The following is a 25,273-nucleotide window of genomic DNA, read 5'->3' as shown; positions in this document are numbered from 1 at the left end:
CACTGAGGGCATGCTTTGTACTTGTTTCTTTTATGATGTTTTGTATTCCACACACTCTAAAACAAATGCTAATTAACGGCTTCCAAATGATCCAATTAAACTGTGGTGACCTTAATAATGTTCAATTTAACTAATCAAAATGTTTCCTTTCAGTTGTACATGAATCTCTCTATACTGCCCCCTCAGCAGCCAAAAGTTTGCATATTTCAGCTTTTCCCTAAACAATTTTTCATACCTTGCTCGTTTACAATCACATGTGGTTTATGTCTGTATGAGCAATTTCTTTTCTCCTCTTCTGAACATTATTTGCCTAAAACTCTTTGAAATATTCTGAATATTCTATCTGATAATAGAATATAAACTCCTTTCACTGCAATTCACTTTTGATCTTTAGGCTTGCAAATACTAGAGAACTCTAGAGTTAAAAGTATCGGCATATACCGTTTCAAACTCAGCAGGCCATGCATTCCCCAGCCTACTGCAGGCAGTTGCAGGGTCTTATGAGAGTTTTAGTTGAAATGCAACACTGAAGCTCCCTGTATCAGTCAGCTGGTTGCTGCGCAAGACGGCTGCTGAAGATGTGAGGCGCCCAAGAGCTTTACTTATTTAAAGATAATTGGCGAACAACGTTCCCTGATATGCGATAGCTTGTTAGCTGGAACCCCTCAGTGACAGTATTAGGTGAGCATGAATTAATTAAAAAAACATTAAAACAAATTTACGAAAAAGCCCCAACACGAAAAGCTAACTTTTAATTAGTTTCCAATTAACACAGTCGCTTCGTCACAGCGCACCACAAAGGAGACTTGAGCTTCAGTCTGGTGGAATCATCCTCTAGTATCTGGAGCAATGTCAGTCTCGAGAGGATGACAATCTGTATATTGACTATGAAGAACTACTCTGCATGCAAATCACAATTCCACAACGCACAAATCTTGTTCCTTCATGCACGGTTAATGTTAACATTCACCTACTGTTTTCTTTAGTAATGTCAGATGAAGTTTGAGTGCAACTCTATTCCCTCTCTTGCCAAGCAGCAGTCACACGTAACATGAATACCATGCTCGGGCCAGTCGTGCATCAACAGAATCAAGAAAAGAAACGCAGTAAGGGAATTCTTCATGGTATGAGTTGGCTCACTTGCGATTCACCTCCAGTTAGCGACGCTTCAACCAACACTCTTAGCCAACAAACAGATACAGATTTGAGTCACATCCATAAACCCAGTAAGATTTGGCCGGAAACGAGGAGCCAGTGTTGGCCCGACTACTAAAATTAAACAGCAGTCAGCAACACAGCACCCTGACTGAGAGCCAACACTGGTTATCTGGGCGAAGTGGGGAAGGACAACAAAGGAACACAGACTGACACTTCATTATCATGTGGGTCCACTTCCAAGGGTCAGTAGCAATTCAATAGACATTGTTTGTCATACTTAATCGAGTCTAGCATCTCAGGTAGTTCCTCTGCATGAAGCAGCAGTTTATTACTCTAGTACCTCTCTTTGGATTCCCCATCATAAATAAGCATTTGTTTTCTGCATGAAACAGGAGGGGACACCATACCTTCTCCTTGCAAAACAATCTTCATCATTCATTATTAAAAATGATAGGGATTATTTTTACTCCAACAATTCTCGGTTCCCAGCCAGCTTGCTCTCATATTCCCTTGGAATGAGGACAATCAAGGCACCTCACATTATTGCATAATGTCAAGACTTCTACGGCGTCTCCAAGGAAAACAATACAAAGACCTGACAGGGAGGCACTGTTAGTATTTATGAAGAAGAAATAATTATTCACAGCATGGGGCCTCGATCTTAACCTGTCAAATTACCTGCTGCTCACGGTACAGATCTGCTAATGGAAACCCCACAGGACAATAATGGTGAGATGATGCAGACCTCTTTCAGGCTTGTTTTATCAAGTCAGGAAGCTGCACTGTAGAGGAGTACAGTATGTTAAACAATGCATCACACAGTCCCAGCTCTGCTCAATATACATCAGAGCTTTCTTTTAATGCACTGCTAACTCTAATAAGGGCAACCAATCTGTTTCATTAACAACCTGGGAGAGGGAGAGAAGCAAACCATCAAGCCTTTCCTAGGGTCCACACAATGCGAGCAATTTTAACAAGCAAGCAGAAAAAAGGGGAAGAGGGAGGCCCTCATGAGAGGAGCTCACATGCTCCAGTGCCAGAAAAAAGCTTGATTGTCTGTTTTCTCGGTCTCCAAACTCCCCGCGTCTGCAACTCACTTCATTACCCCAGTACTCCTCTGCAATTTATTATCCCGGCAGCGGCTGGTAACTGAAACTCATTTCCACAGAAACCGACCCACAAATCTCTGTTTGTCCGAGCACCATTGTTATTAACGTGCTCCCAGATAGCATCGGAGGCCCCCTCCAGACTCCTGTTAGCAGACCTCCCTGGAGCCAGAGAAACGGATCGAGCCCTTTGAGAAGCAGCACAGGCGCAGTACAGCTCCTCAACAATCAACCCCAACCCCCCCCAAGAGACATCTGGGCACAGTCAACCCCCCCAGCGTCAAGGCTCGAGCGATGGAAGCTAGGAGTTGTCGAAAATGATGCTTGAAGCCATCTTCACATACAATTTCACAACACAGTGCCTTCACCTGTTGAAATATCCAGTGGACCAAAATTCATTTTTTCCTCAAACATACTGTATGTGGTTGCACTGCTTAACAGATGTTTTTGAAGAAACGTTGCTGTATTAATTAATCGATACTGAAGACATCAAGCTTCTGAAGTATCTAGCAACCTCCTGCTGCTGTCCCACCAATGCTGCAGACCTGTAACTGTTTTCACACCACTGAAATGTGTACATAAAACTGACATTTCTTATTTTAACCGTCATAAATCAGCTCCGTGTTAAGAGACATGAATATTGACTTTTTTATTAAACAACTAATAGAGGAGGCAAACTTCCCTTCCTAAATCACTGCAGTGCTTTAGGGAGCCCTCCTGGCATCTAAGACATCTTTGAAAAAAGATTTATGGCCGTAAGATCAAGTGATTTGCATTACTGTTAGAAGATGTGAAATACAGCATTCATTAGTGACCTGACGCTCCGTTACTAAACTATCAATAAGTGCTCTCACAAAAAAGGGTCACCCTTGGAAATCCTTTTTTTTTACAGTTTGAAGAAAGGAGATCTGCAATGGAAGTTTCAGAAAGGTGATCTGATAGGAAATGTGACTAAAACTTAAGTTCAGAAGGTTGTGTTAATCTGGCAACAGTATAATTAAAGTGCTTAAATAAGTATGGAATTCTGGGAGGTCTGAACTCCCTGCAGCCATTCAACTTGTGAGATCTTGTCTTCAATTGAAAACAAGATATAAGAAATAAGTAAATAACAAGGCCTCAGGCTCTCCAGGTTAATGATCTGCCTTATTATGAACCCTGATAATTTTCACTCTGGAACAAATGTGTTAATGGTTATACCCTCTAGGTTTGGCTCAAATGAAGCTACACTGCCCAAACGTTTAAAATATTTTTCCAAGACCAAGTCCTGATGGACTTATTAGAATCTTGCACAAGCAATATCAATCTTTGAAAGAACACAAAACATACTTTCATGGCAGTTTTTCCAAGAAAACCTTCACCGAGACATCCACAGCACAAGTTTGACTCCTCAAAACAAGCTGCACGATGTTGACACTAGAAAAGTGACGCCTTTTCTTCTCATTCTCTTGTGATAAAGATAGCAGATCATACAGTACCATGGTATGCGAGAATTACATGTCCAACAGTACTAACCAGTTTTTAAATCTGGTTGCTTCTTCCATATGCGTTATTACTTGCTTAGCAGAAGCAGGTACACAAAAATAAATTAAATGCAATTATAATAAAGACCGGAAAAGTAATTGACTATTACTAAAAGTCATGTTGACAAAGAAATTGCAGAACAAGTGTCGCACAAAAGAAAAACAGGTTTGAGCAGGTATTTGTGCATATGATGCACGTGTAACTCCACACACAAGTTTCATCTGCTCCTGGTGTCACTCAGGCAGAAAGAACAGTGATCAATGTTTTGGTGAAAAGACATCACAATGAAGGAGAGAAACTGGCTCGCCTGCTGTTGCCCTAACTTGAGTACTGAGGCTCAGTGTTCATCTTCAAGGGTAGCTAGCTTTCTAACATTAATATAATAAACTGCAATATTGAAAAGCACATCATGGAGCAAAGAAAGCTGCTTTTTAGAGCACTCAGCAGCACAGTTAATTGAACGACCTTCAAAATTGATCAGTGTGCCAGTGCCACAATCAAGTCATGTCAAAACCAGTTTATTCATCTCATTTGCTTTTCTGTGTCAAACGGTCCTCATCTAAGCACCAGCCAAAGCCTGACATTCACAAAGGATGCTGTGCTCATTTTGCATGCATAGCCATACAGGGTTTCTTAAAACATAGTGACAGTAATGCATTAAATATCTGTGCTCGTAAGGCAATGCGATTCACAAACTCACATGAGCAGCCGAGGAAGAAACAAATCAAACTTAGAACAAGCAGTTCTCCTTTAAACACTAATGCAGACAAACTTTATCAAAGGCTTTAAGGCACAAGAGTTTTAGATCCCTTTGAAGAAAAGGAAAGTGCCTAGCTTGTCATATTAAAGGTTTTAGTTTCCCCTTTATACAAAGGAATGGGTATAAAAAAAGATGACTTTGGGGAAACATCTTTGAGAAGTCATGCAGGACTGCTGCTGTGCATTGTGAAAGGAGGAACTTAAGAGGAACTGCTCTGAAAGACATAGCCTTCCTCCCCCCTGCTCTGATCCTACAGTTTTCATGTCTCTGGCACTTGAAACATTCAGCTCTGTATGCAGAAGAACAGCTCAAGCCCAACCAAAATGGACAGAAGCCCAATAAAGCTGCTTCTCTCCTGTGGGAAAGGCGGCATGCAAACCTTTAGTTCTTGCTGCGTCAATAATTGCAATACACTCCCGTGCTCCCCTGACAGAACCTCCATTCGATCTTTTCTAATACATTTTCCCCTCCTCCCCAGTTCTCCTTTTCCTGCAGAACCCTGCACTCCCTTGCTCTCCAGTTTCTCTTGGAACTCTAATAAAAACGCTATAAATTTTACATGGAGGAGCTGAGCGCCAGCCAGGAAGGAGAGACAGATTCACCGTTAATCTTGTTAATACTGGTACTGAACAAAGAGCAATAAAATCACAGGCCACGAACATTGATAAGGGCTCCTGTGGATTTCAAAAACTCATTTTTGGCTTGTTCTTTTGCCCATATTCTCAAATAAGCTGTTTTCTACCCACTTTAAGGTGACTTTTTTTTAAATCAGAGGGAGAAAAAAATGATCTAATCTCACGCTCGAGATCTAAATAGAAACACACAGACTTACAACTTGATCAGATGGGAACAACTAATATAAATAACGGCAAGAGTCGAAAAAGCTGCCTGATTAGGACACTATACAGCAGCAATGAGCCCACTGTCCTGAATAGACAGACAAGGTTTTTATTTGATGTATGCACTGGAAAACTTTGCTCTTGCAGTACAGATCCAGCTTTGAGATAAAAATATAATTTGCTAACAAGTCAAGTACCATACTATGAGTAATAACAAATGAAAAAAGAAAAAATTCCAAAGATCTTAGATGAAATTCAAGACCAACAAACACCCTGCAGGTGGCATTTAATACAGAAAAGCACAGGGTGTTTCATGGAGGTAGACAAAACCACTAATTAAAAATGGGAAACACTGAGCTTGAAGAAGCTGCTTATGAAAAGGGTTATGGTGTTTATTTTGAAATTATTTTTATCTTCCAGGCAATGCAGCGAAGACATGAAAGTACCAAAGTAAGTGCTAATGTATTATCACGTATCATTAAAAGCATAAAATTTGTTTAGTCAGAAATAAGGGTAAGCAATTTGAGGTGAGGCAGTTTAAAACTCTGCCTGCTGAAGTTATTGAAAACAATACACTAGAAGCGAGCATTTGAAACTCACAAATAACTAATCTAAACGATAAAGCAGGTCAATTATAGGCACCAGTTAGCACTGGGGATTCAACAGAACTAAACCCAGCAGATACAGGAGCCATCAAGAATCAGGCTTGGGAACCACTGGCTAAGATAGCCTTCCTTCTGATAACTGAGCAGGCCCAGCCATGTTCAGCTTCTAAGATCTGATGAGATCAGGCTAATTGGTGGCAATAGTGCTGTCAAGTTTACTTTGCTGCCTGACCGCCAGTTCTTACTGTCAATTTTCAGGGGAGACTGTTTATCAGCCAAGTTGGAAACACTTAGAAATGAGTATCGAGATAGGAAACAGATACATAGCAGAGGTATGAGGAGCAAGAAAATAAGTAGGAAACACAGCTATGAAATTCCATTAAAGTAACTCCCCAGCCAGACTTCAGATTGGCAGTTTAGAATAAGTGAAGGAAACAGTATTTAGCAGGTCCCAGTGATGGAGCTGTCAGAGACCTGATCCCAGTGTAAAATCGAAAAGCACTCTGAGAGACAGAGCTGTGAAATTGTCACTCTATACAGAAGCCACAGCCCTCCCTACCAATAAGCCCCGAGACTCAGAGGGGAGCTCAGCCTAGAGAAAGCAGGAACTCCAGCAGGGAAAGAAAAAGTAATCTTTTTATATTCGGTTTGCAAACAAATTTTCAAGCCTACATGCACTTCATACATAAATAAACATTATAAATGCAATAAGATTTAAATGAGAGAGAAAGGGAGGAAGAGAAACTACATTTGAGCTTGAAGGTTGATTTGCATGCAATTCCAATTCCTTTCCCCATACATTATTCATCTTTATTATTGACTCACGCAGAATTCTATTACTGAAATCTCTAATTTTTTGCCTTCTCGCTGGCAGAGGACGTACTACTTCCCTTAAGAGTTGCAGTGGGGAGTTTCAAACGCCTAACAAGGACTAAAACTAAAACTTGTTTCATTTCTCAATCCAGGGTCAGTAGGTGCTTTTTGGTTTTCACTCCACTGCACAAGCAGCAAAACATAGTAAAGCAAAGCTTCTGAAATGATCATTTTCACTGTATGGTCCTAAAGAACATATGCAAAGTTAGTTCCAATGTATCGAAAAATATTTATTTTACAGCCTTTTACACCTTTGTTTAACACCTTTGTTTAACCTAAACCCAAATGTAATAATCAACATCGCACAGCAACTTCTTAGCTCACACAATACGCTGGGCGACACACAGTACAAGTGCACACAGGAAAAGGAAATCAATGACACTAGAGAAATCTAGTGCACCAGAGAAATCTGTGCACATAAAAGCTTCCTTTTGGTGTTGGAATAATTTACGATTAAATTTACTCTCACGACTCCTCCCCTCTGAGAGGCAGGCCCACAATTCACACTGCCCTGGCAGTGACGGCTCTGGGAGTCCAACATTGGCCAAAGCAGCTCAGATGAGCTCTCAGCACGGTGATTACCGCCGTTTCCCAGCGACCCCCACCGCGTACCAAAAGGACACGGGTGGCATTCAATTACACCGGCCCAGACAATAGCGGGTCTGTGGTGCCCCGCAGGGGTGGCCAGTGGTGTTGGCTTTTCATTCATTTTAATGGATTTTATCATTTAGCTGGTCTCTCAAATCACACAGCACTCAAGGGGTTAGAGACAAAACTGCTGTGAAGTTCCTGGGTCAAGAGCCCATCTTCTACAAAGTGTTTCCCTGTTTGCATTGTGGAACAAAAGGGCAACAGGGTCTCTTTAGCAGCCCTGGCTACAGTTCGGAGACAGGATCGTGAGTCCTCTCGGCATGGAGGGGGTAGTCTCACTAACAAAATCTCTCACTGGGTACAAGACCGTGCCATCATAAAAATGGCAGGCGTAAGAAACGGAGCTGCCATACCTACATGGACAAAAAAAATAAAAACCACACAACAGTACATTATCCAAAGCATTTCCTCCTTTATTTCCAAAATTAAAGCACTTAAGTCGGATATAACCAGGGACCAGAAGAAACTCCATCTAGCCATCTACCAGATCTATAACGAACTATTCAAACCAACCAATGACCCACTCTTGGATCTTTTCCAGTCCTCTGACAATGCACAGATTCAGAGGTAACTATTAATGCACTATCTCACCTATAAAAAGGCCACTGTAGGAAAAGATCAGTGTAGCTCTTCAGCAATAAGGAGGTGGGGGTGAAAGGCTGGAGATGACATACCGTGAGCATTGATAACTTTACGATTCAGACAGAAGAAACAGAGTTAATTACATCTCCTGAGGCCGAGGTACATGTTCTTGAGAGATTTACAGATGTACAGAGTCTGGTATTATAGGATACCAAAGAGGGTCAAATGTAATGCCCCAAATTTTTGTCTATAATTACAGCAGAAATTCAATCTGCTCTGGAACAGAAATGCTTCCTGTTTAAATCATCTTAAAGACTTCTGGCACCAGAAAGGCACTAAACAGGTTTATACTGGGGCCCAGGAGTACGGAATCTGAACTCAATTTAATAACGTTTCTTTCTATACCATAGTTTTCTTTAATTTCCTGGTCAGTTCCCTGATAAAAACCAAAATAATGGAATTTGTATAATAAACTGAAAACTTTTTTGCATACATAGAATATAAGATAAAAGAACAAGGTTCTTTCCCCTTTGTGGGAAGAAAATGAAGAATGTCAAGAAAACGAAAGAAAAATATTTATGAACAAGTAATAGGTTTATTCCATGGTGAAAAGAGAAGAAAGAAAACAACGTTTCGGTCAATGGGATCATCCCTCTACAGATGTAACACTTTATGTGTTCTAAAATTAGAGAATATTATACTACAGAAACATCTATGGACGAATCTATGGAGAAAGATAGCAAGGAGATATCTGACCTGCCCTAGAAGACAAATATGTGAAAATATTTTGAGAAAGAACGAGTTTCAGGAGGGTACTGGCACTACTCTAGTGGTTGATCTCAAGTCATCCTTATGCACAAGAACAGTGTTGGACCATCATGGGTGAAAGATGCTATACAAATACAAGCAATTATTATAATCATGAAAGGTATAATCTAAATCAGTAAATATAAAGGATTATCTACATTTTAAAACATCTTTGTAACTCATTATTCAGGAGGAAAATCATCACTTACTGTAGAGTAACATCACTAAAATAAGCAGCATCTCCTCTCCCAACTGGCACTCTTTGCTACTGAAGGCACCAAGGGAAAGCTTGACTTTACCTTGTAGTCAAGGACAGAACACAACATTAGGATAGGCAAGCTTTCCCTTTGGAGTACTATTATTTAAATCCTCTGCCTTCCGATTAAAACTGAAACTCTTTACTTTAAAATAACCAGAGTTAACAACCAAATCGCCTGGGGTTGCCAACTTTAGGTTATTTAAATAAGAGAAATGAAGTAAAACACTCCACTTCAATACACTTTTCTCACCAGTTCCTTTTTTGTCTGATCACATCTCCATAAAGGTTTCAACAGATATTCCGGATATCCGGAAACAGTTCAGATTCACTGTTATCTTGTAATAACTCTTTCCCAATAGACTTCTCCCGTCTGTCTCTCAACTCCATACCGATTATACTACAACAGCATTCTCCTCCGAAGCTCATTCTGATTGGAAATGGAGCTACGGACTAAATGTGAGAGCGAGACAGATTCAAAGAATCTGTGCCAGAGCTTACAATTTTAATCGTTAATGTCATCTGTAAGAATTAAGTTTTAATGAATTCCCTACATGCGTATGCGTGTCCTTTGTAAAAAAAAATATATCTCGGTGAAAGAGAGACCTCATATTGGTGTTGAACATTTTCAGTAATTAAAGTCAGTTAATAAAAACCCCAAGGCAAGTTTAAATTACATGCAATTAATATATATTTTAATTAATAGAATAAACTCAATATAATCTATTTAACAGTTCCCTGTTCTGCGCTCTGATTTCTGCTCCCTGTTCAATATTCAAGCCAGGACTTCATCATGTATTATATGTATTCCCAGAAAGACCGTCCTGACTTTGTCATGGAAAGCAGCATTTCAAGAAAAGCTGGATTTTATACACAATGAAGGGAAACAGCTTTTTTTCTACAATTCATTATGAAAGGGTGAATACGGGAATGGAGGAATTGATCTAGTCGTGAACTGTAATATTCACGACTAATTCAGTAAATGTATCGCACTGAATTATTGATCTGTGCAATTTTATGTCTTCTGTACTTCTGAATGATGCAATGTTAGACACTGAGGACAAGACTGAAACCCATTAACACCTTTCAATGCAGGTGCCAAAGCTCCAATTAGCTACTCTTTACAGCTGCCACTCTTACACATCTAAAAGAGCAGCTTCAACTTGACAGGAAACGTACTGGGTATTTTGAGATACATTATGTCATTCACGGTGTTTAATTCCAACCTCCTGAAAAGGCCCAGCCGGGGTGAAGCTGGGTGGTTAAGAGTGTGGGCCTCACAGGATCAACAGCAGACTATTCCCAACACACACCATGATCGGGAGTCTTCAGCGACACCAGAAATGAGCTGGGGCAGAACGGACTGCCAGTCACTGGCCAGGTGCCTGATGGGCTACAGAACTGGGAGCTGTCACCGTCTCCATCTAAACTACTGTATCCATTCTTGAACTGCAGGAAGACAAAGGGTGGATCTTCCAGGATCCCGCCTCGTGAAAGACGTGATGGAGAGGCCACTGTTACACTGGGTCAAGATTCCAAACTGAATCAATTACTAATGACTTGTAAAGGTGAACAATTGACAAGACCAAAAACTATACACGGCCTAAAAAAAGGAACCCCCAGGCAGTGTTTGACTTCCTTCTTCTTCCGTGTGGATGTCACTAAAACACAACTGAAATATGAACTTCAAAGTATGGAATTCGCAACTTTACTAGAAAGGCAAGATAAAAAGTGACTGTCTCTCATTGCCTCTAGTCAAGAACACAGTGATGGCTCACTGGGGATTAAGCATCAGTTTACTAACCTTTCTTCAATCAGTTTATCCCCCACCATCCACCTCACTGTGGGTAAGGGGTATCCTGTTACCACACAGGGCAGTAGCACACTCTGCCCTATGACCTTTGTCACAGGAACTGGTTGCCGCAGAAATTCTAGTCTCCTGTCTGCCTCCGGTTCTAAAGAGAGAGAAGAGAGAAGGAAATATCAACCTGTTAACATACAGTGTACGGGATTTTCATTAAAAAAAGACATACACTACAAAAATTCACACCATTACTCACAGTGGAGTTCAGTGTCAGTTTCATAGACAACATGCAGAAACAGAACTGAAAGTATGCAATAAATTTAAATAAAGAGTGGCTAATGAACAAATTACAAAATATTATACAATGGAAGATGAATTTCAGGGACTTTCCAAGAAATAGAGCATTTAACCATCAGCCTCAAAATCACAAAAATCTGTTTAATTGCCCAGTATACTCGTTTTTTTTAAGTGCATGCAACTTTATTACAAAGTGCATATGAAGCTGATTTGTTTCATAAGAAATATCTACAAGAACAAAGCTGAAAAAAGAGAACAAGGAGACACAGGTTTTCAAAATTTCAGTAAGTACAAAATCAAAGTATTTCAGCAAAACAGTAAATCTCGTAATAATGTGAAAGTCTTGGGTGTCTAGAATTAACATGTATATCGATACATATTAATCCATAATATATCCATATTTGTAGATGTCCTTCAGAAGTGAATTATATCGGGATTACTGGTAGTTTAACTTCCTCTGACCTTAAAACCTGCCTCATTACTTATTTAAAAAAGTGATCATTAATAACTGTAGCTAATTGCACCACACAGAAGTTTAAGACATGTTCTGCAAGACACTAATGAGAATGTTTGTCTCTTTTTTGGTTGCATGTTCCTATGTAGAAGCGAGAGTAAAAGAAACACTCATACCACCATAACCTAGATACCTTTGTATTAAAGGGTAGAGATACTTAATCCATTGGAACATCTTTTCAAAGATAAACACCACATAGTGCACAAGTTAAACCCTGATTTATGACCTTTAATACTTTACTTAGCTCTCACGCAGGGCATTTAACAGCTCCTGTAAATAATGAGCCTGCAAGAATTACTGACACAATGGAATTCGATAGTCTCGCCCAAGGTGAATTACAGTGCTGTTGTTTATAACCTACACCCAAAACACAGCCAAACTGGGAGCTCTCTCTCTGCAGGAGTTCTGGACATACTTAGGCTTTATGTTGCTGCTAAAGCAGAACATTAAATCATTTGAGCAGCCAACACAGAGTGAATTTATGGCCTCATTAACCCATTTAATATTGAAGTGATGTATTTCTTCTTCTCAGGATGCTAGCAAAGCTTTTGTTGTGTCTGAGACTCCATACACCTAGCTTATTCATCGCAAATGCCCCACTAAACCAAATGGAGCATGGCTTCATAAAAACTGCATCCATACTGTACTCTCCAAGAAACGATTCCACCACATCATTCCTAGTTTAGGTAACAAGTATTAAGCCTGTGCAGAATGTCCAAAAAGGAAATGAAGACTGAACTACTGGAAATTCAGAGTGCTGTAGCAGATCCTTGCTAACAGAATAAAAAACAGAACAAGATCTATAACATCATATAATTAAATTCTGAAACAGGGACATTCTTAGGTATTGGTGTTGATTACAAATATCTCTTCTAAACTAAGCTATAGGAAAGTCACAGGTACGTCCAACAGCCTGAAGAACAATACCTTCATACAATAAGCATGGAATACTACCTAGCAGGACTTGTAGCTCTGCCTCCTCACTGGTCTTCACTGGCCCCACGTTCTCCACCACACAGCGGTAGAGCCCAGTGTCGCTCTCAGATGCATTGCTGATGACCAGGGCTCCGCTGGGCAGCTGAATGACCCTCTTGTTCAGTTCCACAGGCTCCCTGTTCAACTCCCAGCGAGTGAAGGGCACCAGGTCCGAATTCACCTCGCAGCTCATGACCTCACTATCCCCCTGGTGGACAGAGGCAGCTTCTGGTTGGCTGGTGAACCGAGGCTGACCTGGAGAGAAAGGAAGTGAAATGAACCGGAGACTCAACAGCGAACTGTATTATAAACCCGACAGCCCTACCATACTGTTCAGTGAGCATTTATAATAGTGAGAAAAAAACAATGTTGTAAACAACTATGAAACTGGGCTGGAGGAATGAAATCTCATTAGATATACCAGGAATATACTGGTCTGCAGCTGCTATTATGTTAAAATTCTATTTGAAAGATATGAATACAATTTTGAGTTTCTCCTCACAGCTTAGATCTTTATCTTCTTTTACCTTCTTTATCTCGTTTGCCGATTTTGTGTTTAAAAACATTTTGCCACGACAAACAAAACAGCTTTGCAAAGTCTTTCATTAAAATGTCTGCGTTAAGGAACAATTTCTGAAAACCTGATGGCACCGGATAACGAACATGACATGGGAATATTTTAGTTGGACATTATGTTTTCCTTATGATTCCAGAGCCAACATTTTTTTTTTGAGAAACTCCAGATTGCCAAGAACTGTCACACACAGCAGGAAGTGGTGTTGACGGTTTGGACAGCAGCCCCAATCCTTCTTGACGAGCATTTTAAAAACATCCCCTCGGGGTGGGAAGGAGCAGAGCTCTGGAGCAGACTGGACTGCAGATAAGACCATTAACACAAGGCCTGCATCACAGGCACTGTCTTCACGGAGGCAAAAGGGCTTGAACCCCTGTCCTTTTTACCCCCAAGAAAAGCCGCGTTCCCTCTGGAACAAGAAAACATTCTATAAAGTTATAGCAGGAAAAAGCAGGTGGCAGTCACAAATAGTCCCTCACTCTCAAAACTATAATCACTTCCAATATCCTCTTTCTCTTTCTTTGATTAGGAGCGCTCTATAATTCAGACTAATGAACCTATCAGCTAAATCACGTCATGTGGCACAACATTTCCCCATGTTTAGAGAATCACACATCACACAAGACTGTGAGAAGATACAAAAGGAACTGCCATTTCCCACTGCCAAACATGAACACTGGCACTCCAGTTTATGGATGCATTCGTAACGAGGGAAATGCGATTCGTGCCCACCGAGGAAAGAACTGGGGAGAGCAACAGCACAGTGACAACTAAGGTAGAGGTTAATGGCAAACTACAGCAAATTAAAGAGGCCTGATAAACTATAATGAGAATCTTCTCCATGTGCCATTTCAGAAAGATAAGGACAAGTTTCACACACGACGGTAATGTGCTGTTTCATAATTTATTCTAAAAACGAAATGCATTTTTTAAAAATCTGTAAATGTTAATGGTACAGTATATTTAAAACCTAAAAAATCACCATTCATGACAGCTTCAATAATTGTGGAGAACAACCTAGCTTTATGTTATTATGTAATACTTTTAAAAATTCTTATTAAGCAAGAAGTGACACACGGCATATTTAAATGGACTACAGTAAGAGAAAAGGCTAGAGGGGACTGGAATTGAATATGAATCTGCCCACAGTCTGTGATCAGAGACATGTTCATTCAATCGTATGGAACTTCCCCACACACACACACCACCAAGCCCAGCAGCACAAGCTGAATGAACCGACACAGGCGAAATCAAACCGGATTCCAAGAACAATAGCAGAAACAAGTACTGGTCAGCATGTAATCAGAGAGAAATCTTAAGAGGATGAACTGGGAGGGGAATGAAATTAGATGAAGGCATACCAAGAGGCATGTGGTACTTTGGGGATGAATATAATTAAGGTTAAGTCTCATCCACTCCAAAGAGTGGAGTTTGCAGTTGTTTTATATATAAGGGTTGACTCCTGCTGAGAGGGGTTAAATGTGTTGTTCTGTTATCTGAGGAATTTTAAAAGCAGTTTTACAGCTCCGATAGCGAGCAGAATCAAGCTGTGAAAATTCAATTGAGAAAATATGCTCGTCACTTAAGCGATGTCTTATCCTACAGTCTGCCGTTTAAATGTGACACGCGGACTGTAATTAAATGGGCATTATGTGCAAGCCGCAAGGATTCATTAACTTTTCATAGCTAGGTTATACAAGCCTAGTTAGAAAGAATTGACCTCACAATCCTGGCTTTGCAGCGCACCTAGCTAATATTGTTAGGTATGCTAACATTTGCATCCTGGAAACTCTCCACGGAGATTTCTGCTCTTCATCCAGACCCTGGATAAAAAACACAGATTACATTCTGGTCATGCAACAGGCTCCACTTTGAACACCCACATCCCAGCTGATGAGCAAGTCTTTTGTCTTCATCCTTTTCAGCAAATCCTCTCTTGTTAGTACTGTTAAAAGAGTGAATGTAATTTTAAATACTCGGATACTGAGCAGACACTGTAACAGTCATTTAATGTCAGCCTGATATTATGCGATAGGACATGAGCTATTTGAGTATTGACTTTTGATTACCCTCTGTTGCCATTCTCAGACTCTTTATTAATGCTCTGCACCCAGTCCCTCTACAAAAGCACATTGGCAGGAATCTCTTTCGGAAGCCACTCTACTAATGAAAGCAGCCCAGTCTCACTCCCTCTCCACACCCCCATTATGACGCATGCCAAGATAATATCGGATATCAGACATCTTCTGACAGAGTGCCCATTATGTAGCTATTTGTTATATTTAAAATGTTCCAAGAAATTGCTGAGAAGCATTTTACATGATATATTGTGGCCCTCTAATTCCCCGACACCACATCCCTGTCCCTTTCGTACAGCAGACATGTGTGTAAAAACAGGTTGGGGAACATACTAAAGTAGTAATTCTATCCACACTTTCATCTAGCCGAGCGTCGGGTTTCTTTGGAACAGGCAGCACAAAAAGAAGAGAATTCCAATTTCAGGATGCTTTCCAATAAGTTACGACCTCAATCTGCTAGCTCAGATTTCACTAGCCCAGAGACAATTTTCCTCCAATGTCAAATCCTTCACTTCCTGTCCATTTCAAATCGACAACTACAAAACCAGCTCTCATGACTGAATATGGGCAGGATGAGGGACCATGAGGAGGATGAGCCCCAGACTTCACCCAGACCTCACACAACACCCCTCAACAAGCCCATCACAATTAGAGAACAGTGAAATCAACAGACAGCTCTGCATCACGTCCTGGGGAAAAAATCTGTGCCATTCACTTCAGCTTGGAGTAAAAATTGAAAGAACCATCTGAGTCCATCAGTTTACCACTTAAGTATCTCACTATTGCTGTGGACATGAATGAAATGCGCTCTGTAGGTTACAGTCAAGAACCTTTGTCTAATACAATAAAGCAACTCTGTGAAGCAATTTAACTCAGCCAATACAGTTTAGCTGCATGGGGAAGTACCCAAGGACAAGAAAAGCAGTGAAACCTGAAAGCACTCAGGTAGAGACGGTTAGGGAGCTGAGGAACCATGAGGCCTAGTGGACTGATCCTCCAAGTGGAAACACTGGAGCGAAGCGGCTACAGATTTATTGATCCAAGAAAAACTGCTATTTAAAAAAAGGCTTTAAAACACACAAAGACAGAAAAGCAACGGGCCAAAGTCAGGACAAACACGCATCTAATTTCTAACCGAATCATTAAAATGTAAACAACGGGGAACTATGCAGTCCTGTAGTCAAGACAATTTAAAAAGTGTCATCTCTTCACTTCTGACCCCAGCCAGGTCATTTTATGATCTCCACATCCGAGCCAGGAACTGGTGAGTACTCATTGCGCAAACACACATGCCCCTTCTACTGCACTCTTACTTCCTCCAGGTCATAAGATCGTAGGTGCCCAGGATCGGGAGGTCAATTAGGCACAGGGTGCATCCGTACCTGCAGCCTATGCTTTCACAACTGATAGCAAAAAAGTAAACATAAAAGAAAGGCATGAAACATTTTCAGATACTTGAAATGTCTAGATTCTCATCCCCTCGAAAAGAAATAGCCACAGTCATGCCCTGGTTTGGTGTCAGCTTCAACAATTCCCAAACTGTGGTTCAAATGTTGACACACTTTCCACAAAGCATGGGCAGCTTATATTTGAAGAGTAATTTGTTATGGTGAAAAGGCAAAGAGGTATTTCTTCTTCGAAATGTATTTCTTTATTTCCAGTTAAAAACTTGAAGGTGGATTTTTTGTTTGGTTATTGTTAGTGGCTTTTCTGCTGTTTTTCCTGTGTTGTTTAAAGTGCTTGATGTCATAACTCAGCTGCTGGGGTTTACAAGTGTAATAAACTGTGGAATCAAAAAAATAAATAAATACGAACTTCTTGATTAATGCCCTGGGTAGGGAAGCAGGAGACCAACCGCACACAGGGCGCCACCTAATCACCAACGAAGCTGGATGGCTTGAGGAGGAGTGGATACTTGTGTTCCAAGAGTTTAATAAATATTCCTCTTGGTTTTATGAAGTGAAAACAGTCAGGCCAGCCGTTTCTTTCATCAAAGCTTTATAGCACAGATTTAAAAAATGGGGAAAGGGTTCTGCTTCGGTCTTCGTCCCCAGTTTCCTTTTGAAATGCCTTCTATTCCATCAAAATCAGATTTGGTCACCTTATAATAATAATAATAATTGCTTACACTTATATAGTGCTTTTCTGGACACCCCACTCAAAGCTCTTTACAGGTAATGGGGATCCCCTCCACCACCACCAGTGTGCAGCCCCACCTGGATGATGTGACGGCAGCCATAGTGCGCCAGAACACTCACCACACACCAGCTATCAGTGGGGAGGAGAGCAGAGTGATGAAGCCAGTTCAGAGATGGGGATTATTAGGAGGCCATGACTGGTAAAGGCCAATGGGAAATTTGGCCAGGACGCTAGGATAACACCCCTACAATTAAAAAAAAAAACACCCTTGGATTTTTTATAACTAAGTCAGGACCTCGGTCTCATCCGAAGGACGGTGTCTGTTTTACAGTACAGTGTCCCCGTCACTATACTGGGGCATTAGGACCCACATAGACTGCAGGATGAGCACCCCCTGTTGGCACCACTAACACCTCTTCCAGCAGCAACCTTAGTTTTTCCCAGGAGGTCTTCCCATCCAGGTACTGACCAGGCTCACACCTGCTGAGCTTCAGTGGGCTGCCAGTTATGAGTTGCAGGGTGATATGGCTGCTGGCCACCATCTATAGCAAAAGAAAATAAACTTACAGTGACACCATATCAGCTTCCAGAAATTGTACATATTTCATGATAACTACATTCAGCAATTAATGCTGAAATCCAGCATTTGGAATGGGAAGATACCACCTAGACCCACTGTGTGTTTTCACACAAAATGCCCTAAAAATGGAGGAGGTCATTTGTTTCACATCTAATGGGTCACAAAAGCTGAACAGTTCTCTTAAAAGACCACCACGTTCGTCCTCTTCATACGCTTCATCAAATGTACAGCAGGAAAGTGCAAACATCCTCTTAGGCTCATATAGAATTAAGAACTTCAACACACAAGCCAGTACTATTCTGAAAGGAAATGTAATCCTTATTTCACACATTGAATGTTTTTTTTTTACCAGAGTGTAGTTTTAACTCTAAAATGTCCTGTAAAATGTCTCTGAGCATTTTGACACATGATACACAAATTTCATTTTACAGCTATGAGTAGGTATAAACAGTCAGAACCAAATGCACAATGGTGCACAAACAACATTGTAGAACGAGAATTTATAATACGGTGATATATAAATGAATTGTATACAAAATACATATCAATGGATTTCCAATGATCTTCCAGAGCCTTTTCTTTCAACAATACAATTAGTTATACAAACCTGGGACAAATCGAGTTCTTATTTAGATCTGGGAATGACATTCTGGATATGATGCAGATAATATGAGGTACCCAATCTCCTCTTAAGTAGTGAAGGGGACCGACAACACTGTCTTCCAGATAAAACACAAAGAAAAGGACATACTGAAGGAGCTGTTTACTAAATCTATTTACAGATTACCCTATATATTCTACGGGCTACAGGACCACTTTATATGAATTACTTGAATGTCAACAGAAAAGTGAAATATTTTTTTATATTATCATACACAGCATAACTTCAGCAAATCACCTTTATTTTTGTAAACTATAAATAACAAATGCTCTGTTTGTTTTAAAAGGCAAAGTATACCCAATCTACTTTTAGCTCACTGCTGTCTAAAACACAGCTGCTGAAGAAACAGGTCAACAATCAGCAGACTGGTAAACATACAGGTTCTCCCTGACTGCCCTCATTAAACATTCAACAGATTCACTCAGCTGCCCTGTACAAGGGGCCTGGTGGGCTGACAGAACTGCAACATTGCAGAGAAGAAGGGACACCGCCAGGTCAGGAGAAGGAGTGGTACAGATTTCACTTCGCATAGAATACTGGCCCAAGTTTAAGAGTTACACAAATTCAATACCATATTTGTATGAAACAAACATGTTTAACTGTCCTCTGAGATCACTAGGTTATATGGTTAGGACACAAGATTACATTTTTGCCAGTTTCTAACATGAGCATGTACAGTTAATATTAATATAACCAATATTAAGTGAGGTATTATTATTGTGAATGACCATGCACTGATTCAATTATATTCAAACATTAGGGATTGACTATTGCCATCTGTTGGCTTAAAAGACTACTGCACTCAACTCACAGAGTAAAGACAATATACCCAGAACCTGATGCCGTCATTATTGCTCTTTTGGGATTTGAGGAAACAGTCAATTAAGGTATGCTTCGAGATCAAGAATCAAACAAGTACCGGGGACACAAATGGAAATTAAAGAGTCCGAAATCAAGGACTGAGAACAGAAAGCAGTGCTTTATACAAAGGGTGGGTGTTTACCAGAGCCAACCTGATTAGAGTTTTAAAGAACATGAGCAGAATGAGACCTTGAGAACAATTAGGTATCGATAAGAAAGGCCATGTGGTCGCTTCCCTTTTGAAAGCTCCCATCTTCTATCCATACTTGTGCATTACATGAAGAAAGTCGTCACTGTTAGCCCCTACCCCTGACCGCCTGGAAGCCTTGCTGGATTAGCAGCGCAGAGCACCAAGTGTCAACAAAACATTATCAAGTGCTGAAAGGGAACTGATGGGACACAGAGTAAAGAAACTACAGGGAAGAAGGATGTCTGTTACACTGCCAAGCCCAGAGTTTTCTGTCCTCTGGGAGAGGAGCTTACAGCACTTCAATGACAATCAGACAAAGACTTCATCAGCTGCCCCACAAATACACTGCCTTTCGCCAAGCTCACACCTCATGACTGGACTGAGAGTCCTGGCCCTGTGAGTAAATACACTACCGATGCTCTGCAAAACTGGTATCTTATATCAGTCTTTAAATAAAGGAAAGCAAATCCTTCCGAAGCTCCGAAGATGGTAACTGAAAGCTTATGCTCAGAATTTGAAAATTCACTCCACTAACACTGTTTATGTCAAGTATGTAACCAACAACTAAACAGACCTTTGAACTGCCAGAACTGCCTTTCAGCCACAGCTGCTACTTTTCAGAGAGACATCAGAATTATTAAGCTATTTACATTTCTCGAGGTTAAAGGTTTACCAATCAAACTACACATCTGGGCCTCGAAGAGAAAATGGCCTCAGATAATTCAGAATTCCAGTTCTGAAGTCAATCAAAGTAATGGTCAAAGGGCAGTTTTCATAAGATGTTAATGCCTATACTCCATAATCAGAAGGCATTAAGTGTGGAGACTGAATACTCCACACTCTCTGTGGATAAAGGGCACTCTCTGGCATGATCTACAATCATTCTACTAAGCCACTTCACTATTTAGAAGAATAAATCAAAACTAAATTAAATTCAATCAATCTGTCTAGACAAAATGACTTGCACATTGGCAGAAGAGTGTGGTAATACCACTCTTCCTATTGACAGAGTGGCATTATAATTTTGATATTCAAACAGCACGCGAGAGAAGAGCACAGTGGGGAAAGTGGACCGAGCTATTGTTTGATTTTCGAGAGATACTTTTAGCCATCAAATTGTTGCAGGGTGAATAAGGGAAAGGTACAGCCCCTGGTAACCATGGAAACCACAGCATCCGGATCATGGATGTCAAATCTCCAGAGTGGGTTCGGTACTGAGGCCACCCAGGACTCAACTGCTGTTTTTAGAGCAAAACAAAAAAACACACATTTCCGTATATACATGTATATAAATATGGCTGCATGTATACAGGCAAGCAAGATTTAAAACTATCAAGGTTAGTCTTAATATGTATGTATGTTAAAGGTCTGTTTGGTTTTAAAAGGATTTAAAAAAGTTTCAGGATACACAAGACATGTTACAAAATGGCACACGGGCAGTTGTTTCACAGTTAAATAACTATTCCTAACTGGTTACTTTGAAAAAATCATTTTCAAATACAATTTTTTGAGAAACCTGAGATTTTTGAGGAAGTATTCTAGAGATAGTGTTCTTCAAAAGGCCTTAGTGAATCATCAACCACCCCCCTCCTGAAGTGCTTGGGTTCCATGTGGCCAAATTAGATTTCAAATATGTATATAGAATTCTTCTAGCATGTTTGATTCCTGATGAAAATGTATTTACTTCATCTCCCAAAGAGCACACAGATGGATTCCACTATTCATGTTCATTAAGTAACTAATGACATTGTTGCCATTTTATCAGAGAAAAAATGCTAACATCAACAAGACATATAACAGCTGTTTTTCCTTTCAAATGCTGGCTATGTTGTTATTCTTTGTTTTTTTATAAAGATAATTGTAAGTGTACTCCTTGCTTGGTAATCTTATTTCACTCTGGCATGAATCTTTAGTTGTTAAGTGATGGACTCCCTCATTAGAGAAATCATTTTCAAACAAAGACACTCTCCCTTCCATCAGGTGGTGTAATTATCCATTATGGCAAGAAATTGCTTAATGTTTTAGCCGGAAACATGAGGGATCTACATGTCTGATATACTGTTTAATAGTGCTGTGTATCTATAAATGTAACACTAAGGAGACCTGTTACAATAACACAAATTCCCTGGTACCCTGTCTGAACCTGCTGTGTTTATCAGACACCAAATACAGATTAATTTAAAAAGAAGATACATTTGTTGAATTCTGAAAAGGAAACAAAATGAACATGAACGTTTTCTTCAGCCTCTTTCTGCTGACTGGGGTCGATTATTTTACGCTCTGCTGATATCTCTCGGTGTAAGTGAAGAGTTAAGTCTCCATGTTCAGCCCCTACAAGACGGCAGCACTATCCCCCTGCAGTGAAGACAAGTGTAGTGTGATTGACCACATCACATATACCATCTCCCCACCGCCATGGAAATGACATTTTCATTAAAGACAATTGAGATGCACCTAAAACAATGCTGACTGAATTAGGCTTAATCGCGTTAATGTCTTTTTTATTCCGTGGAACTTGGCTCATTCTTTGCCCATTTACGCTCTGACCTTCTCTAGAGGTCGTTGCCATGGAGATAGCAGCACCCTAGGCGCTGCTATCCCATTACAAAGCTCTGATAAATGTGGTGGCGGGGCCATATATACCTCTCTTATCAGGGTGTGAGGTAGCAACTCTCCAGCATTCAACAGCACAGAGCAGCTACAGTCCCAGGCAGGATGAGACACGGGGCCCAGTGCCCACTCAGGAAGGCATGGTGAATCAAAGACACACAGCACAACCACTAATGAAGTCTGTGTTCAATGTGAGCAAGTTTGCCTTTCCTAGTTCTTTAATCAGCACGTTTAAAAAAAACAGCCTTCCCCGGCAGCTCGAATCGCAGCCAGACAAATGAATACACCCGAGCCACATAGATGATAGATAGGTTGATAAATGCACAAGAATAACTGATTACTTTCTCTTGCTGTGCACTTCCAGATTTCTGTCGCTGCCTATTGTGGAGCTGCCTGAGCCTTATCAGGAATCGAGTACATCTGCAGATCCTATCTGCCTCTCTGTTTATACTCTGGCTGTGCCAGGAAGCTAAGAGAGGACTGAGAAAATGTTAACATGCTAGCATAAAAATTGGGCCACTGCTGCCTCAGGCCACTGTAAACCTGCCTTGTCGCTGGATTTTTTCATTTCTTATAACAAATCATTTAAAACACACTAATAAGAGGTAGCACAATGACTGTATGGCTGTTTTAGTATAACTCTAAAAAACAGAACACTACACTGTTTAAAGATTCCTGAGTAAGAAGCTGGACCCATACTACTGCTAAATTAACAAGAGACACTGTACTGGACTGGCTACACAATGGCAACAAAATCATAATTTAACACCTCAACACGCCTTATTGTACTCTCCTTTGTTCCAAATAGTTAAAAGGACAGTTCCAACCGTGGTGCTGGGGAAGCAAGACCTAGAGCCTATCTGTGACAGTGATTAAATTCTCAGAGAGTCAGTAAGAGTCGCAGTGTTGAAGCAGACTGCGATCTAGCGCAGGTCTTTGAGCCAGGGGCCGTGTTCAGAACTACAGCTGCTTTCCCTCATTTCTGCTGCAGTCCACAGCAGACAGGAAAAAACTGTGGAGCACCGGGCCAGAAAATCACAAATGCAACTGAAAAGGCACCAACCTTGTCACTTAGAAAACGTGTTCACTACCGACCACTGACTCACTACTGTCTTCTTGTAAACAGTCCTTATTTGCACTTTCACAACAACATGCTTTAGACCTCAGATACTGTACGTACTGTAGCAACCTGGCCATTTACAATTTGGACAATTTAGACCAGGATTCTCCAACTCTATTCCTGGACATCTCTAGTTTAAAGACAAAAGTCTAATGCCTTTATTATTAAAAGATTCCTTATGCTATTAAAGAGCATGTATCATAAATTATTCAGGCATAAAACTCACAGGAAAAAAAACATTCTGAAACGTCCAGTTTTTTTAAGCATTAAACATTCCACTATCTCTCACACTTCCCACCTAAATCAGCACAGACAATCTTGATTTTTCAAAGCCAAATGTGATTACATGTGGAGGTGAGAGAAACAGCTATCTCTGAAGCACACAAATATTTTGGTAGTTTTCAGATACAATATTGCTCTTCATCACTTTAAAAGATAAATAATAAGAATACACACAACTCCATAGTTGAGCCACATTGGCTCTCTGAGCCAGAACACAACATGTTAAGAAGACGAGAGAACAGCTCTGGAGCTCTCTGGATCCCTGTCCAATGCAGGATTTACCTGCCATAAGCCTGGATTCCCTGGGTACAGTGTCTGCAGCAGGGACTTGAACCCACAACCCACTGGTAATGAGACCAGAGACAAACCCACTATACTGCGCTGTACCAACACACAACTGGCAAGAGGAGAAAGCATGAGGCCCCCCTTTGGAAGGATGGGGTACCAAGAAGAACATGAGAAGGTCTTGCAACCAAGACAAAGCCATTTGACTATCTTGCTCATGTGGTTTCTAGTTGGTGAGGCATCCAGCGATTTTCTCCAGCCATTTCTTGAAAGGACCTGGAGAATCCAGTCACTCTAAAGAAGGAAGAGAGGACACATCTTTTGATGACAAATGAAGAGGGAGAATAAAAGACTTGTCTCTCCCAGGCAGCCTAAATGAACCGTGACCACATGAGCTTCTAAATTGCCAGGTTACTCAGAAGTCACCAGGCTGTGCAAGGCAAACAAACAGGCAGAATGATACATACTAGGCTTTTTGTATTTTTTGAAATATACTGTTCACACTGGCAAAATAAATAAAATTTGAAAAATGAAAAACACAACCCCAGGCATGAATAGACTAGGTGTTTGGTTTCTGTGACTGCCTGCCTATCCGACAGTGTGCACAGAAACAACATTCTCGAGCAATTTCACACACTGCTCAAACGTGCAACCAAACCCTGCAAATTAATTAAAGCACAAGAAAGGGGGAGGAAGACAAGCAAAGGCAAAAATAAAAAGGAGATAAGATAAGGAGACCAAAACAAGTACATAACAAGAGAAGGAAGGTTAGGAGACAGAGAGAGAGATACTAAACAGTTTCAATGTGCCTCTACAGCTCATCTTTGACTGCAGACAAGCATCAAATAAATCTGTGAATGAACAACCTCCACAGAACACACAGAGAAAGGTGACAGCCTGTGGTTAATCAGTAAGCCAGTGACAAACCACACAGTAAGTCTCTTCCTTCTCTGTAATTGAAAAACAGACTGACATTTTGCTTTCTCCTCTGCAGATGAATACGAGCTGGTTCTGACATCCTGTGAGAGTGATAGGAAATACGATATAGGGAGTTGTCTTAGGCAGGTATGAAATGGGACACTGATTATATCGAAGCTGTTAGGACTGTACAAACTGTCAGCCAGCAGGTGTATTATCATTGCCTG

The 25,273-nt window shown here is 40.6% G+C and overlaps 1 protein-coding gene across 7 annotated transcripts in view; it reads right to left on the bottom strand.

The window, feature by feature from the left end:
- LOC102687746 (neogenin) overlaps window positions 1-25,273 on the bottom strand; it is a 198,150-nt gene that overhangs the window by 80,536 nt on the left and 92,341 nt on the right. For all 7 annotated transcript variants that reach the window (XM_015343654.2, XM_015343650.2, XM_015343655.2 and 4 more), the window contains exons 3-4: window positions 12,728-13,003; window positions 10,963-11,113 (exon numbers count right to left, since the gene is read on the bottom strand). In XM_015343654.2, the coding sequence (XP_015199140.2) occupies window positions 10,963-11,113; window positions 12,728-13,003 (427 nt within the window). The remainder of the gene's footprint in view (window positions 1-10,962; window positions 11,114-12,727; window positions 13,004-25,273) is intronic.

This window comes from Lepisosteus oculatus, chromosome 5 (assembly GCF_040954835.1).
Source record: "Lepisosteus oculatus isolate fLepOcu1 chromosome 5, fLepOcu1.hap2, whole genome shotgun sequence".
Taxonomy (NCBI): domain Eukaryota; kingdom Metazoa; phylum Chordata; class Actinopteri; order Semionotiformes; family Lepisosteidae; genus Lepisosteus; species Lepisosteus oculatus.
The sequence above is the reverse complement of the archived record's forward strand: the minus strand, read 5'-3'. Positions and strand labels throughout refer to the sequence as shown.